Source organism: Podarcis tiliguerta (genome assembly GCF_965153285.1).
Source record: "Podarcis tiliguerta genome assembly, chromosome: 13".
NCBI classification, from domain to species: Eukaryota; Metazoa; Chordata; class Lepidosauria; order Squamata; family Lacertidae; genus Podarcis; species Podarcis tiliguerta.
In genome coordinates this window covers 8322687-8340961 of record NC_139546.1, presented here as the reverse complement: position 1 = coordinate 8340961, position 18275 = coordinate 8322687, and the positions used below count along the sequence as shown (strand labels likewise).

Sequence of the window (18275 nt, the reverse complement as noted above, 5' to 3'; positions counted from 1 at the left end):
GTGGAGATTTAATATTGTAGTAAAGCACTTGTTAAGGGACGCGGGTGGCGCTGTGGGTTAAAGCCTCAGTACCTAGGGCTTGTTCGAATCCCCGCGGCGGGGTGCGCTCCCGTTGTTCGGTCCCAGCGCCTGCCAACCTAGCAGTTCGAAAGCACCCCTGGGTGCAAGTAGATAAATAGGGACCGCTTACTAGCGGGAAGGTAAATGGCGTTTCCGTGTGCGGCTCTGGCTCGCCAGAGCAGCAATGTCACGCTGGCCACATGACCCGGAAGTGTCTTCGGACAGCGCTGGCCCTTGGCCTCTTTGAGTGAGATGGGCGCACAACCCTAGAGTCTGTCAAGACTGGCCCGTGCGGGCAGGGGTACCTTTACCTTTACCTTAAAGCACTTGTTGACATCAGTGAGTGCTTGAAGCAATTTTTTGATTTAGGCATATTGTGCACAAATAAGGCGTGCCTCTAAAGCAGGGGTAGTCAACCTTTTTATACCTACCGCCCACTAATGCATCTTTCTTGATGGTAAAATTACTTTAACGCCCACCAGTGCTCGATGGAAGGAGGATTCAGCCTGTGCCGTAGAACCCCCTACCGCCCACCTAGAATCCTGAAACGGGTGGTAAGGACCAGGTTGACAACCCCTGCTCTGAAGGTTCACAGAGAGGAGGAATATCACGTGTAGCACAGTGGGTAAGAATGGGAGCCAAAAAGTCACAGGTTCAAATTTAAGCCGACACGCACTCATTGAGTAATCCACTCTCTCTCAGCCACAGCCTGGCCTCTGCAACAGGAGGTTAATAATTCTGGCCTCATTTGAACACTGGAAATATTTTTCTTCTTCCACCTTTGGTGTTATCATTCTCATTCCAAGCGTGCCCGTAAGCTGTGTAGTTTGGCTGAAGGTGCCATTGGAATGGCAGCTCTCCATGGGTCATTGTCAGATTGGTGGGTGGGGATGGGGAGTGCTGAGCATTCCTCCCGCATGCTCCTTGATGTGGGCTGGTTGCTGGCTTCCTCCTTCTTTGCTATTTATAATCCTCTCCACAGTTTTATGGACCTGAATTGTGTTCTAGTGTGATGAATTGTGGCTTTATTTTCAGCTGGAATTGTGCCTGTTGCAAGCCAAGCCCTCTTCAGGATGGATTTGCATATATCACAGTGCTGCTTGCTCCAGGTGGCTGCAGCTCAGCCTGTTCATTTCCCTCAAGGATTGTCCCAGTGATATCTTAATTCCCCCTGCTTTTTCTGATAAAAACACAAAGAGATAAAAATGTCCTTTCTAAGTTAATGGAGCACAGGGTGAACCAGCAGCTTCTTTTGTCTACGCTGAAAGCATGGCAAATCAGGTTCTTTGGCTGATTCTGAGCTCTTAATGTGGTGGAACACACAAAAAAAATGTTCTTCCACCAGAGAAATTATTGAAATTACAGAATGAAAATTGAAATGTGTGTGAGAAGGGCTGAGCACAGGTGGAGGCTGGAATGTGAAGGTTGTGTTTGCAAGACAACCATGGCAGAAAGACGGAATGACACGTATGCAAGAGCTATTGCCATAACTGTTTAGGGCAAAGGAAGGAGGAAAAGATAAGAGAGTTGCTATGCCTTGTGATTAAACCGGTAGAAACTGGTAGAAGGAAGTATTGCCCTATATGGACATTACTACCTCTTTGCTTGTAAGTGTGTAAATGCTTGTGCAGCTTTCGTATTTGGTATGCCACCTTCCAGCTACCTGCTGGTTGAGCTTGTTTCACATTGGCCTTGCCACACCTGAATAAGCATCCTGTTTGAGTGACAATTTGTGTCTGGATTCTGTTGGCTGTTTCGGGCAGCCAATAGAACCCCAATATTTCCCCAAACTTCACTTGTGTGTGTCTGTTCCATGCACAGTTTTAGAAGCCTCTATCAAGTCCCTTCCCTACTCCGTTGTCTTTTCTTCCTAAAAGAAAAAGCCACATGCCAGGGGTGTGTGGCCCTCCAGGCCTTTCTGCCTGGCACTTGGAGCTCGGTCCATGCCACACCCTCCCCAGCCTTGCTCCCCACCTTCCTGGAGTGCCTGTTCCTGTCTGGAATTTCTGCCTTCAAACTCCGATAATGACCCTTGCTTGCCTGGAACGGAGAGCAGTCAGGATTGCATGGCTTTGTAGAAACCAGGTTACTCTACGGAGGCAACTCCATAGGTTGCCCGGAAGGGAATGCGACTGATGGGCTCAAAAGGTTTTCCAGCTCCTAAGTCTTGTAGGGAAGATCCCTGAGTCACATTGGCTTGGCTTTCCTGTTCGCTTTCCTGCTCTACAATATCCTTTTTGACATGAGATAACCAGAGCTTGTACGTGCTGTATTCCAAATGTGGCCAGTGCGTACAGTTATATAGATCTGTGTGCCTTACTTGAAACATTGCAGACCATCCTGTCAAGAGAGACCAAGCAAGCAGAGGCTTTCAGCCCAGGCCACACACTCCAGTACGTAATGCTTATGTGTTGCTTTGTTCACGTGACACATGTAGGCACTAGCGCTGCAGCATTACAGCATTTTTCATGGGTGGATGGGAGCAGGCACCAGGTGGAGCAGTAAGGGAACAGTGGTGAGATGTTTGAGGGTAGAGCTATGTGTGCCCTGCAGCCTGCCCAGCGCTTCCTCAGCTAACCTGCTGCCTTTCGGTGTTGTGGAAGACCCAGTTCCATTGCCAGTTTTAAATTGGATCCAACTGCATGTCTGGTTGACTTCTGTACATGATTTTTTTTCCCCGGGGGGAGGCATCTTGTCTTGGACTGTCCCTGGTCTAGCAACAGGAAACCTGGATAGGTTGGAGGTCACATACTAGATCAGGCAGGCAGGATAGCATGGGAAAAGGACAGGGCAGCTGATTCTGCTGGAAAGTTGTGGGTTTTTGTTAAGGCTGTGGGGTCAGCTGACAAAACTCAGATAAGTACTGCAGCCAAGAGAGCGGCCTTGAACCACAAAATTGGGATTGCCTGGCTGGCAGGAGGTAAGGCACTGAAGAGTTATGGTTGGAGGTCCCAGTTTGAGACATTCCTCATCCTTGGCACCTTACCCTTACATAACGTCAACGGTGAGCCAGAAGCGATCAGATTTCAACAGCACCTTTTTAATAGTTTCCCACTGAGCATTAATTTGAACACCCCGTGGGTACTCTGTTGTAACACCGCCAACATTTTGAGAATGATTGATTTTGCGTGGTGTGTTCTGCGTCTGCGATTGCATTCACTTGTGCTGTTTAGGTTTCTTTCTTCATACCACCCACGACATTTAAAATGCCGGAATAGGCTCTTCATTGAGCACCATGCAGCTAGGAACACAGCTGCCAACTGGAAGGCTTATTTACTTTATGAATCAGGTGGCAAGTTGATACCTGTGGTGGAGGCAGCCTGACCTGATGAATTCCCCTGAATAAGTCAAGCCTCTTATTTCCACAGCCATCAAGGCTGACGACTGCCCTGCCTGGGTGCTGGCGTTCCTTTGGTTGTGTGTTTTATTCATTGGGCACTGGCTCCTCCAACATTTGCTCTGTTCTTTGGAAATAGAACAGTAGCTTTCAGATTGTATTTTGTGGGTACTTATTGGGGGTTCTGGCCTGCCAACCTAGCAGTTCGAAAGCACCCCCGGGGGCAAGTAGATAAATAGGGACCGCTTACTAGCGGGAAGGTAAACGGCGTTTCCGTGTGCGGCTCTGGCTCGCCAGAGCAGCGATGTCACACTGGCCACATGACCCGGAAGTGTCTGCGGACAGCGCTGGCCCCCGGCCTCTTAAGTGAGATGGGCGCACAACCCTAGAGTCTGTCAAGACTGGCCCGTATGGGCAGGGGTACCTTTACCTTTTTATTGGGGGTTCTGCACCAAGTAACGTGGCCGTAAGGACATAGCAAGAGCCTCCTGGATCAGGCCAATGGCCCGTCTAGTCCAGCATCCTGTATTTATAGTGGCTGAACAGTTGCTGGTGGCAAACCAGCAAGCAGCATCGGAGCACAAGAGCAATCTCCCTTCCTGTGGTTTACAGCATTGGAAACATTGCTGTTTCCAACTGTGCAGGCATAACATAGCCATTGTGGGCAAGTAGCTTGAAAGACTGCCTGCTATTCCTGACCCTCCCTAGTTATACACAGCAGCAAAGGGCACGCTATCTGTTTTGTAAAGTAGGCTCCACAGGCTAACTTGAGAGTACATGTGTGTTCTTTGACTTGGTTTTCTTGGTCGTACAGAGCGTATAGCCAGCCACCTGTCTTTATATTCTTGGATTTCTTCCCCCTGCTTATCTTACGTAACCATGGCATGGTGAGGGTCTCGTGGAGCTAAAACCGTGTCCCCCAAGTTTCTTTTACTTTCTTCCATGAAGCTGAAAGCCTGCCGTTCACTCCTAATTGAAAAATGGTGATGTTGCAGTTGGACCCTGTTGTGTGAGCTGCATCTGTTCTTCTTGCACTGGGTAGAGCTAGGCATCCATCAACAGAAATGTCTCCCGGGGGGGAGGAGGGCTGTGTCTGCTTGCACAAAGCATATAGAGATGCACTGCACCCCCCTGAGGTCCCTACAATATACAATAACACCATTGTGGAGTATTTAAAGGATTAATTTAGCAGAAAGATGGTAGGGTCAAAAGCCAAGCTGTTGGAAAACAATGGAAATAAGTGTACTGTTTCAATTCAAGCCTGGTAATTGGATCATTCATAGCAAACAATGCAAATATAAATCTAAAAGGCCTGCAGTTCAGAGAGGGAATAGTTTTTCTTGACTTTTGTCATGGCACCCTACAGAGGCAGCCCAAGGGGAAGGGCTGCTATTGTGAGCTGCTATCTTTATCGTAAGGGACGCGGGTGGTGCTGTGGGTAAAACCTCAGCGCCTAGGACTTGCCGATCGCATGGTCGGCAGTTCGAATCCCCACGGCGGGGTGCGCTCCCGTCGTTCGATCCCAGCGCCTGCCAACCTAGCAGTTCGAAAGCACCCCCGGGTGCAAGTAGATAAATAGGGACCACTTACCAGCGCGAAGGTAAACGGTGTTCCATGTGCTGCGCTGGCTCGCCAGATGCAGCTTGTCACGCTGGCCACGTGACCTGGAAGTGTCTTCGGACAGCGCTGGCTCCCGGCCTCTAGAGTGAGATGAGCGCACAACCCTAGAGTCTGGCAAGACTGGCCCATACGGGCAGGGGTACCTTTACCTTTTTATCTTTATCGTAAGCAGCCCCAAATCCATCTAGAGCTCCTCTCGCTCCACCTGCAGACCTGGAGCCTGGATTTTACCCCTGTGACAAACAAGGAGGCACTCCTGAATGAGGTGGATCTCTGTTTTATTAAATCTTACCATTTAAGAGCCTAGAAATAAAAGGGAAAAGGAAGAGTGAGCAGTTCAGAAAGCTAAGATTAAATAGATTTTTTTTTAATTAACAAAAGCAGACATTTAAATTTAAAATGGCCATGAGTTTGGGCCAGTCCAACTTTGTACCTGGTGGAAGAAGAGTAGGGAAGGCACATAATCCCAGGAGCTCTTTACTATGGCCAGTGACTGGTGCCAAACATATGGGCTCGTCAAAACCCTGGGGTATTTTTAACATAGAGGGGGAAGCAGTCACTCTAGGTAAGGGCTTTTTGGCTTACTGGGTGGCACTGGTAAATTGTAAGTGACGGGTTGTACAAGACTGAGTTTTAAATTAAATTTCTTCTCCACCTCCTTGGCCCTGATAGCTCAACTGCAATTGGGGTTTAGTTGGTCTTGAAACACCACATTTATATGACTCTGCAAACAAAGTTGCTTGACAACCTTTTTCTGCGCCATTGCAGTATAAACCTGTTTCCTACTGAGCCGTAAGAGTCACTTGAGTTTAAGGATTTCATTCTGGTTGGCAGTTAGTGTTTTTTCTTTTTTCTTTGTTGGTAAGTTGACGACTGCCTTTAACTCCTAGGGAATGTGTCAGGCACAAAGTTGCAAGATTTATATCATTTGAAAGCTGGGGCTCGCATTTTTCAGAAAATATTAACTTCTAGACTTTGTTATGCACCATGTCAGACAGTGCCACTGCCCTTGTTCCAGCTGTGTATTTTGTCAAGGTGCTTAGACTAAATATAGCCAACACTAGTCCTTGTATCTAGCTGTCAGGGTCTTGGGTAGTGCATTCTGTGCATGCCATTCTCCATTGCCAATGTCCTGAGAAAGCTTTGGCTTGTTAATTCCTAAAACTTGGATCGTTAGTACTGGGTATTTTATGTATTTCTTCTGGTAACCAGTTCTGGCTTTCTATGCTTTCCTAGTATTAGGTAACAGATAGCAAAATCCGTGCCATAGAATATTGCACAGGGCCATGGATGATTGGCCTATTCATTCTATATTTGGCTTGCAGTGTTCTTGCTGTGAGCTTGTGCTTCAGAAGTGCGTGTCACATAGAACTTCCATCTCTGTTTGGTAAAGAATAAAAATGTGCTCAGCTCCGCCCTGGGGAGAGAAAACTAGATCAAATCGGTGTGCTTCTGAAATGTCCAGTTTTGGCTCCCAGGCTCAAAAACATTTAGGCAAGTAAGTGAGTTGTCATTGCATACCTTCAGGAGCATGGTTTTATACCACTAAGCTGGTCAGACATTTCATCATTATAGTGGTTTTCCCATGTTTCGTTTAGCAGGGAACTAGGTTTTGTGACCAAGTCACAATAGGAATCTGAAGCTAGTCTTGACTTTCTTGAGTGTTCCTGTATCATATCGGTATTTCCAAATATGTGTCTCATTTGCTTACTGCATTACATTTTGAGATGTACACATACAGTCACAGGAAAAAGAAAGTACAACCTCTTTGAATTCTGTGGTTTTACATATCAGGACATAATAACAACCATCTGTTCCTTAGCCGGTCTTAAAATTGGGTAAATACAACCTCAGATGAACAACAACATATGACAACACACATGTGTTGTTGTTCATCTGTGGTTATATTTACCTAATTTTAAGACCTGCTGAGGAACAAATGGTTATTAGTATGTTCTGATCTGTAAAACCACAGAATTCAAAGAGGGTGAACTTTCATTTTCCCATGACTGTACTCATGTCTTTAAGCAAATGCTTAAAAAGATAATCTGTGGCGCAGTGGTAACCAACATGATGACCTTTGAATGTTACTGGACTACAACTGCTGTCAATCATACTTGAGTTCATGGGAGTTGTATTCCAACAATATATGGAGGGGACCGCAATGGCTACCCCTGCTGTAGAGATCCTCCAATAATAAAGGTGAAAAATGTGCAAAGAATGTATGCTATTAGGTGTGTGGAAAGAGAGAGAGAGAGAGAATGAGAGATCATCCCTAGTTATTCTCACCCCTCCACCCCTCCCAAAATGAAGGTTAAAAATTACTGAAAATAAATTGTAGCTAGGAATCTATTTCCCATAAAACACATGGTATCGTGAAGTGACAGTACAGTGGTACTGCACAAGACGAATGCCTCGCAAGACGAAAAACTCGCAAGACGAAAGAGTTTTTTGTTTTTTGAGTTGCTTCGCAAGACGAATTTCCCTATGGGCTTGCTTTGCAAGACGAAAACGTCTTGCGCCTTTTTCTTAAAACTGTCAATGCATTCCTATGGGAAACCGTCAATGCATTTCCTATGGGAAACCGTGCTTCGCAAGACGAAAAATTCACAAGACGAAAAAACTCGCAGAACGAATTAATTTCGTCTTGCGAGGCACCACTGTACTAGTACACTTTCTTCAGAACTCACAGGGCTATTAGGGTTTATAATTGTTCAGGGAGGGAGCTGGGGGGGATCATGAACTTTCCCCTCCCCTCCTCTTTCAATGCAATGTCCTTCAACCTACCCCATTGTAACCATGATTGACTAACCAGGGGCATCCTTATTTCTGCTTATGGAACCCAGTATCAGATTCACAATGCTTTAGCTAGTGATGCATACATGCCAGCAAAAAATAGGTAGAAAAGTGGTCACAATCTGCTGTATGTTGTGAATGTAGGAACGGCAAAGGAAGCATTTCATAAAAGTGCATCAGGATATCTTCTGATTCCTACATTTTGCTTACTAAAAAATATTCAGCCCACCTGTCCTATGATTTTTCAAAGTGACTCACAAGCTGACAAGGAACAGAACAGTATCCTTTAAAATATTTTAGATGCCAATGAAACACCAGATTGTAGCTGAGTACCTTTGAACACTGCAAGCAGCAGGAACTGAAAAAACGGTTCATGCTTCTTGTTGTCCCCATAGTGGATAAAGAGGGAATATGAAGCATGGTCTCTTCTGAGGATCTTGGTGTGTGTATGGTGAGAAAGAAGATAGTAACCAGAGCAAAAGCACTTTTTAAAACCAGCACTTGGAATTGCACCCAGAAACCAATTGGGAAACTAGCTGTGATCACAATGGATCAGCCCATTAGCCTTCATTTTGTCCTATCTCTGTGACATAAGAAAAAGTTAAAACTCCAGTTTTCTGTTGTGTAGTAGCTTCACGTCTGTGAAAACACCACTGTGGTATTTCCTTGTAGAGGAAAATAGCGTGTCTCATCATCATGGGCGCAATATGCAGCAAGGAAGGCTGTAAAAAGGTAAAGGGACCCCTGACCATTAGGTCCACTCGTGCTCAACTCTGGGGTTGCAGCGCTCATTTCGCTTTATTGCCCGAGGGAGCCGGCGTACAGCTTCCGGGTCATGTGGCCAGCATGACTAAGCCGCTTCTGGTGAACCAGAGCAGCGCATGGAAACGCCGTTTACCTTCCCGCCGGAGCGGTACCTATTTATCTACTTGCACTTTGACGTGCTTTCGAACTGCTAGGTTGGCAGGAGCAGGGATCGAGCAACGGGAGCTCACCCCGTCGCGGGGATTCGAACCGCCAACCTTCTGATCAGCAAGTCCTAGGCTCTGTGGTTTAACCCACAGCGCCACCCGCGTCCCAAGGAAGGATGTGAATTGTAATAAATGAATGGCTGTTTTTGTAAGGTTCTTCCGTCTTTGTTCAGTGTGACTAGGAGGGTATTGAGTGAAGCATTTAGGATTTGATAATATGTTTTCATATATTTTCACTGCTATGTTTTCCAGCAATGCTATTGGCCCCTTGGTTGCCCTCTGGCTTATTTATGACAAGGGTGGCGTACTGCAAGAAGCTCCTACCCCCGTATGGCTGCTCCTTTATGGGGGCGTTGGCATCTGTGTGGGCCTCTGGGTCTGGGGGAGAAGAGTGATCCAAACCATGGGAAAAGACCTCACGCCCATCACGCCATCCAGGTACGTGCCCATCTCCTGCATCTAATTGCCCTGGCATCTCATGCTAGCTATGCCGTAGCATATGTGTGCCTAATGATTCCTGGTTTTGATCGGAGTAGCGATGTACGCAGCTTTCTCTTTAAACTAATGGCAATGTTGTTTGCATTGTTGAGGTCTAGTTGGGCAGAATAGCCTACCAATGTCTGAATAGCATAGAGAGGCATAAATTAGGAAATGGCAAAAATCAAAGTAGTTTTCCATGTGCTTCTGAATGATTAAGAAAAGAAACCAAACCTGTGATTTTTTTTTATTTGCTTTTAATGCATACTAGACCTCTGCTGCTAACCTGTTTACTAATTGAGCATGATTTATTGGAATGTAGTATAGGTTGTCAGTAGCAGCGAGCTGCTCAGCTAATTTAATGTGGATGTGTGTGTCCAGTTTTTGTTATTCAGCAGCTCTTTGTTCTCTCACTTAATATAACTCAATGACCAAAGATCAGTCGGAGGGAACCGGTTGGAGACGATGCTGGTAAGACGTTGGCATGTTGCATGGTGTCAGCCCAGACTGATTGATTACCCTTTTTTTTAAGAAAGAGTGACTGTGAAGTGTTTTTTTTATGCTTCCTGCAGTGGATTCACTATTGAGTTGGCTTCGGCGTTCACAGTTGTGGTAGCTTCCAATATTGGACTTCCTGTCAGTACTACACACTGCAAGGTATGCCTTTGCCATGTGACTGCAGCCAGGCCGGTCTGGACTGTTCGTGTTTTAACTCTGCTGCCCAGATCAGTTTATAGCGGCATGATACCACAATGAGGAAATGCACACGTCCATTTCACATCCAAGAATTCTCCCCACCCCACCCGTCACTCCACTCATATGAATGGGCAGCCCTCAGGTTCCCTTCTTAGACATCTCACCCTTTTTTGCACATTGCGGAATCAAAAAGTATTTCCTCTCCCCCACAAACACTTGTTATCAGATTATCCCCTACGCATCCACATGGAATTCGGCATAGTAGTATGTTCCCCGAAAGAGCAGTCCATCAACCATTGGCCTTTTGCATTGCCCATTAATTTCAGAAGGCTTTGTGCAGAAGATTGGTGGGGTTGCACGCCAGGAACCGTCTAATCTCGATGTTTTCACATGGTCATGGAACTGCACATGAGAACATTTAGGAATAATGACACTAGCCCAAATGTTTTAGAGTGTAGTAGGGGCGGATGGCCCGAGGCGTTTTGATGCCTGAGGCAAGAAATCCAAGTCTCGCCCGCCTACTGGAATTAAAATAACGAACTAAAAAATCTACATTGTGCTGCCCTTGACTGGTACACCAAAACTTGCTGCCATGCACGGTGGAGTTGGCCCTGAATAGCAGTAACTTTTTCCTCAGGTCATGCCATGTGAACGTTGATCTGCTGCACCCTTCTTTGTCCGGAGGTTCTGACACTGTTCATCGTTCATTCTTCTACTTTCCTGATGAATGCATGGCATGGGATTTCCTGTGTGTCACTCTTACACTTCAAAATCTCCATCTGTCTTTTTTTTTATTTCTTTACAGTGGATTTTGCATTGAAGTAATGTGTGCGCTAACCGTACTTGTAGCCTCAAATGTGGGTATTCCAATAAGCTCCACTCATTGCAAGGTATTGGAGTCTGCAGTGGTCACGTCAATTAAACACATGCTCAATCTTTAAAGAAAAAGAAACAAATAACAAATGCTGATTCCCCCACATCCCATTTTGCCTTCATTAAGTAATATACTACCAAGCAAGTTTTAAAATTAAAAAAGCAATAATTAAAATATGGAAATCTAGTTATTTACAAAATTATACAAAACATGTGAGTTGCAAATTCCCCCCAAATGTCAGAATGTTGGGGAGGTTTTCTTTTTTTAAAAAAAAGAGAGCGAAAAGAAAAAGAATGTATATATTATATTATTATTCTTATTGCTGTTTATAAAACACATTGTAGTATTCATTTTGTAGTGTATTAACAAGCAACAGTCATCATCTTAACTTTTAGTTTCCTTGCTTCTATATAAACTTAAACTTCTTAGTATTAGCTTTCGACTAACAGTTTCATACATTTTATTTTCTTCCCCCAGATTTGCAGTCTCTCATATGTAACTTTCATGGATTGTGGTGTGCATAATTTTAGGAGCATACATCACAAGTCATTGAAATACAGAACTGAGCATTCATGTATCTGAAGGCAAATGGTATTTGATTTCAAGCCAATCGGAACTAGAAGGTCTATACAGATTGTAGCTTTTCAGTGATTAATCTGCTTTTCTAACCTGTATTCTCATCAAAACGTAGTCAGCTAAACTTTGATAATGTTTAGAAATGGGTTAACTGATGCCAGTGTCACTGATACCCTCTAAAAATTGGGAAAATTCATGAAACAAAACAGAGCATAAGTTGAATATTTTTTAAAATTGGTGTTAAAAATAAATTGTGGTACTTTTCATATACATCACTATTCATGCTTTCAGACCTGCCCCCCTTTATTTTAGCATATATCATATCTCTACCACTGCCCACTTTCCATTTCTCTTATTCCCCTCCCCCAAGTTCCTCCCCCCCCCAATCTCTTTAAAAAACACCCTAACAAATAAAAAGAAAGTCGCAGTGGGGTGACCCATCTGCTAGAAGGAAAATCCGTAGCAAGTAATGAGGTAGAAGAATAGACAAAATCTCTAGGAGCTGATAACAGTTCATGTATGAACATGTCACTGTTCTGCTTAAAGAAGATTGCAAAATATTGTAATATGAGGTCGAATTAAACAATGTTTTTAGATACCATGATTACAGCCACATGTCCATTACTTTCAGGGCTAGAAAAGTGTGCTACACGCCCCCTGCAATTTCATAAGCAGAAGCCAACTCCATCCCCACAATCCAGGCAAAGATTCCATTTACAGAAGCCATCTGGACTGGCAATTGAATTTTACGTCCACATTGGTGACAGAACCGTGTTTTCTGCTGCACCTAAGAACAACAGGATAACTTAAACGGTCTTGGAAGGCTGCAGGGCACACAGACCTCTTGTCATCCTAAACATCACTGCTCACTCACCACTTTGCCCGGTGCCTGCGCAGATAAATGTTCCAGTGTTGCTGCACTAGTGCCAGCAGTTGTCATGTGAGCACACCTTGCATTTGCACACATGATTCTTGCTGGTGGTGTAGGCAGTGGTGTAGCGTGGGGGGTGCAGGGGGGGCCGGCCGCACCTGGCGCAACCTCTGGGGGTTAGGGTTAGGGGGCGCAAATCCACGGGTTAGGGAGTGCAAATTACTTGCCTTGCCCCGGGTGCTGACAACACACGCTATGCCACTGGGTGTAGGTCCTGTTCTGGAAAGGATCAGGTGAAACTTCCCCAGGCAAAATGAAGAACAACAAAGCATGTTCGTGACTATCCATTTTTATCTTATGGTCTAGGGGCAATGACTGACAAGGGGGAAAAGAAATTTATTACAGACGTTGAATGTTAGCCAGTAACTTCTTACTGTAACTATGATCAGACTTGTGGCTTTCAGAACTGATTTGATCAGAGATAGTCCTATGACTAACTCTTGGTTACTAAGACTGAGCTATGCCATCAACACTAATTGGATTGAATTAATCCTTTGGAATGTTGCATCCTAGTAATTTATCTGACAAACCGTAAATCTCTAGAATATTTTAACAGAGGTGGATATGCCTTTCTATTTGCACGGACTCTTCAGGAGGCAGAAGGGATATGCAAGTGAAGTAGCCATTTTCCTGCTATATCTTTTATTTTTATATAGCTGTCGTTGGCACTGTAGCATATATGGGCCCTTCTTACATTAATTCAGCAGTGTTCAAATCTGTGGACAGTCATTACAGTAAGAAAATGTGGTTTTCCCTACCACATCCCTTTTGAGGAGGGCCATAGCTTAGTAAGCACATGTGCCGCATCCAATAGGTCCTTGATTTAGTCCCTGCCATTTCCAGCTAAGAAAGATCTTGGGTAGCTGGGCTGAGAATTACTTCTTTCTGCTTGAGGTCTTGCTGGTTGCAGTCAAAGAAGGCCAGATGGACCAGTATCTGTTTTTAAGGCAGCTTCATATGTGTTACATATAGACTTCTAGTTATTTGGATGGGGGCAGGGGAGATTGGGAAGAGAGCAACCAAATGTGTTGTTTCAGATAATTCTGTATGTTACTGTACCACTTACTGTATTTTTCGCTCTATAGGACGCACCTTTTCCCCTCCAAAAATGAAGGGGAAATGTATGTGCGCCCTATGGAGTGAATGCAGGCTTTCGCTGAAGCCTGGAGAGCGATAGGGGTCAGTGCGCACCGACCCCTCTCGCTGTCCAGGCTTCAGGAAGCTATCCGCAAGCCTTCAGAGCGCGGCAGGAGTTCCCTTGGGCTCTGAAGGCTTGCGGATAGCAGCCTGCAGCCCGAAGCCCGGGGAGCGCAGTGCCAACTCCCCGGGCTTTGGGCAGCTATCCGCAAGCCTTTGGAGCGCTCCTCCAGCCCGCAAGCTCCAGGAGCAGCGGCAAGGCTGTGCAACCTTGCCTTCGCTCCCGGACCTGTTCTGGGGGCTGGGGTCGGGGGAAGCTCGGGCTTCCCCCGCCCCAGGCCCGCAGCTAAAAACGAAGCCGTGCGCAGCCTCTCCCGGCTGTGGCTAAAGAGGAAGCCAAGACAGCGGGATGGCTTCTTTGCTCTTTGGGGCTGGTGGGGGGGGGGGAGAGAAATAATTCCCCCCCTTTATTCCCCCCCCCCTAAAAACTAGGTGCGCCCTATGGTCTGGTGCGCCCTATGGAGCGAAAAATATGGTGCACCTGATCAGTCAATTCCAGCCAGCTCCAAACTTGCTTAGAAGGAAATACGAAGCCTTCTTATTTAGCGTCCTTCCTTTCACAATTGGCTTCCTTTTGCCTGTAGTATCTCTTCTCCAGATGCTCTCTGACAAGAGGAAGGCAGAACATGATAGTGTCTCAGTTGTACTCAGCCCTTAGGGAGAAATGTAGGGTCATAAGAGGAAAACCTTGGCAATACAAGAAAACAAACTGTGGACTTAATGGCACTTAGAAGGGAAATTGGGTTAAGCAGTTAAAAGAAATGGCAGTTGCTCACATAAGACAAATCACAGTCCATTATTTGAGATGTGAAAACACAGTTATTCTTTTGAGCGAATATATTGTATTAGAAGCCTTCATCCAGAGAACAGCTTCAGGCAAGCCCTAAAATGACAGTGATCAGAACAGGAAAAACACATACTTGTTCTATTTGACAGGGTGATAGAAGATTTGTCAGCCCTTTTGGCATATCTGAGATAACGTACCAATAGCAGGGATGGAAGAACACTAGATTTGCAGCTTGCTAGAAAAAGAGCTCTCGCTCTTTCCAGCACGGGGCTCAAAGCTGGACAAAATATCTAAGCTCCAACCTCAAGCCATATGCTCTTCACTTATGGAATCCAGCTTTGCCACCAATTTCCTATATTCTGCCACATAATTAATTTCCACTTTCTGTGACACAGGACATGGGTGGCGCTGTGGTCTAAACCACAGAGCCTAGGACTTGCTGATCAGAAGGTTGGCGGTTCAAATCCCCGCGACGGGGTGAGCTCCCGTTCCTCAGTCCCAGCTCCTGCCAACCTAGCAGTTCGAAAGCATGTCAGAGTGCAAGTAGATAAGCTAAACGGCGTTTCTGTGCGCTGCTCTGGTTCACCAGAAGCACCTTAGTCATGCTGGCCACATGACCCAGAAGCTGTACGCCGGCTCCCTCGGCCAATAAAGCGAGATGAGCGCCGCAATCCCAGAGTCGGCCATGACGGGATCTAATGGTCAGGGGTCCCTTTACCTTTACCTATGTCACGTGTAGCAAACTTCTGGGCACTTTATTTGTTATAACTTGCTAGTTGTAGTTTTTGCTACTGAGTGGTGGATTTTTTGTTTTTTGTTTAAATTACCTTGTTAAGTTGCTTTGGAAATGGTTTGCCCTGAAAAGCAACATGTATTACTTTAAATACATAAAACACGGTTGATTTTCTTATTTGTAATGTTTAGCCTTTCCTTTGAAAGGGGCATGGCTCAATAACTGCTATCACAGGCCTTAAATTAAGGAGAATGTCATGTAAAGCTAGAAATAATAAGAACAAGAACTGCCTATGGAATCCAAATTATGCAAGGCACTAAAAGGTGTGTTTCCCTGTCCCATCCCAAATAGTTTTCAGTTTGTGTGATAAATTCATGTAGAGCTCTTCTCCTGTGTGAAAAGGAAGCAGGAATTCCAATTTCAGATAATTTGTAAATCTGGGCTTCAGCTGACTGGCATTGGTTTTGTCATAGATTGGGGTCCATAAATGTGTTTGCTGGTTGGTCAGCAGTTGCCACAAGTCTTTCTGGCAATTGCAAGTCCCTGGAATACCCAGTTCAAAGTGGGAGGCTTGCATTACAAAGAAAATGGAGGGGATGAGGCATCTCATTTTCACGCAACTCGTGAAACGGGTTGATCTTCCTTAGTGCCAGGCTTTGGAGATACTTGGCGCATCTCCTGCTGCTTCCACGTGCCTCCAAAGCATGGTTTGGTTTGGCCCAGACCTTCCCCTGAATCGCCTTACATGCCAGAGGGACGGTAGGGTGGTGGTGATGATCACAGATACTAGCTGGTTACTAAAAGCAAACCCAAATTTATGGACCCCAGCTCATAAAGCATCTGTTGCCCATGTTAAGATGCCTTTGATTCTGATTCCCTTCTCAAACTTCCAAGGTTGGTTCTGTGGTGGCCGTTGGCTGGATACGCTCCAAGAAGGCTGTTGACTGGCACCTCTTCCGCAATATCTTTGTCGCCTGGTTTGTGACTGTCCCCGTGGCTGGCTTGTTCAGCGCTGCTATCATGGCTCTCTTCATGTACGCCATCCTGCCGTACGTCTGACATCGCTGCTCCTTCCATGGAAGAAGGGGGTGCCTCTGAGATAAAAGAAGCAAAGGTCTCCCCTCCAGAGCGCAGAGCTGCCTATTTAAACCATGCAGTAAGAGCTCATCAGCAAGGATTTGCCGTCAGAATCTAACATCTGCTGTACATAACATCTGTGTCATTGGTGACATAACATGTGGTGCCGTTTTCTTATGTATTAAAGAAATATATATATATGCTTACAGTAGGTAACACTACCTTAAGTTATAAGTGAGGTGAAAATAATTGCCTAGAACTTTAATCCCTAGTAAAACTTGTACATAATGTATCATTCAGTAGCCATTTTTTTAATCTTTTAAAAGAACCTGGGATGTGTTTGTCAGTTCGATAAATGATGAAGCAATCTGCAAAAAGATGAGATTCTTTTTTTTGTAAAAAAAAAAAAAAGTGCTGTTCAATGATACTGGAAGCAAAGTGCAGAAGTACATTGGCAAAAACTCGGTTCATATCATATTGTTGTGTATAATACTGTATGAACATTGAATTTGTAAATACTTACAAAAATGTAACTTTTTAATGGTGCATTTCCCTCATATATTTTGGATAAGAAAGTTTAGAAAGTACCAAAGAAGGGGGAATAGCTTGTCAGTATTATATTTGTCTATCTGTGTGCTGTTTCTTTCTCTCTCTCTCTCTCTCTCTCTCTCTCTCTCTCTCTCTCCTCACCCTGCAACCCATTTAACTTTCTAATTAAAGTTATTTTCTACCAGCCAGTCACCAGCAAAGCCAGGATAGTATCGCTCATGTTTTACTGTAACAGGTAAAGTGTCGTACTGCTACAGTCTTGCGTAAAAAATATCACCCACAGAGGATTTCACTAAAAGCTCAGCTTCGTTATCAATCAAACAAGTATTTTCCACCCCTTGTATATAGGTCCAATTCTCCTCTCAAAACAGCCATCTGTCAGCAAGCTCACGGGGGGAGAAAGATGGGGTTTCAGAAAGGTTTTGCATTGCTTTTTCCTGAGGCACCCAGTGCCAACGGTAACATAGATTGGCGCTGTTATGCCCAGTGTCTGAAAGGGAGCAATCTAGGACAGTTTGGGGTGCTAACGAACAGTGTTTGGTGGTTAAGATTTTTATACTACAGTTACCCTCATAACTGGAGGAGGAGTGAATACAAGAACCATTTCTGATCAAATGTCGGAGCATGTGGAAGGAATCTAAGCTAAAGCTCTCCCTGCCAGTTCAGCGCTCGCAGGGGACGGAGCTGCAGTCTGGGTTCCTCTGCTGTCGCCCGGGACTTAGGACATTGCCAAGGGTGCCTGGGAAAAATCACATTGCGGCTGCTTCGGAACTGCTAAGGGCAGTGTCCAATACTCAGAAACGCGTTGTCCCTTTTTGAAGAGGCATCCAAGTCTGCCAGTTGTCATATGAAGACACTACTGAAGAGGCCTACAAGGTCTCTGGCCCTAGAACTGCAATTTGTCATAATTTGGTAGATACACATTGATGACCCCCCCCCCCCAATCTTTACTAGTATAAAGGGACCGTATCAACCTGGCAGACAGTGGTTTGAACCCAGTTCCTCTTGCTATGGGAACCTTGAGTATAGGCTTTTGGGAATCTGTGTTCTTGAGCCATTCCCATCTGTTTCCATCGAGCTCATAAATGAGCACTTCCCAGAGGATTTTGCTACTTGTAACGGTGTCCAGGTTGGGTTTACTGGAGTGGGCTTGAGGAGGTCATGCTTGGAGAATGTTGGGAGCCTAGGACTGTTGAAATGCTGCTAAAAAAAAATTCGATACATGAGCTTTCTTGGTACTCCATTGTGATCCTTTTTCATTGGTCATTCATTCTAAATTTATAATAAAAGAATACATTGCCCTAGAACTGCTTTCTTGTTTCTTGGTTTTTTTTTTAAAGATACTGAACCATGTGTTTTTACTATTTACAACCTACTAAGCTGTGGGCGCTTCTTAACTCAAAGCATTCCTTGCTTACTTTGCATTTGTTATAATCCTTTCATTTGCTTTCACTCTGTGTGAGTTCTTGTTTAGAAATTTGTAACAATGGCCTGGAAGGGGGGGGGCACAGAGGAACACACCCATTGGCAAAGCCCAAATAAAGCCAAGCTCTGTGTAAAGCAAACAAAAACTTCCATTTATTTCACTTGGGAC

At 45.0% G+C, this 18275-nt stretch overlaps 1 protein-coding gene across 15 annotated transcripts in view; it reads left to right on the top strand.

The window, feature by feature from the left end:
• Window positions 1–17988, top strand: part of SLC20A2 (solute carrier family 20 member 2) — a 102186-nt gene extending 84198 nt beyond the window's left edge. For 4 of the 15 annotated variants that reach the window (XM_083407720.1, XM_083407727.1, XM_083407725.1 and 1 more), the window contains exons 9-11: window positions 9037–9222; window positions 9834–9918; window positions 15950–17988. In XM_083407720.1, the coding sequence (XP_083263846.1) occupies window positions 9037–9222; window positions 9834–9918; window positions 15950–16114 (436 nt within the window). In that variant the 3' untranslated portion in view covers window positions 16115–17988. Of the gene's footprint in view, window positions 1–9036; window positions 9223–9833; window positions 9919–10762; window positions 12398–12549 lie in introns of all 15 variants that reach the window. The other 11 variants (XR_014503972.1, XR_014503974.1, XM_083407722.1 and 8 more) reach the window with 7 other exon arrangements.
• Window positions 17989–18275: the final 287 nt, after the last annotated feature.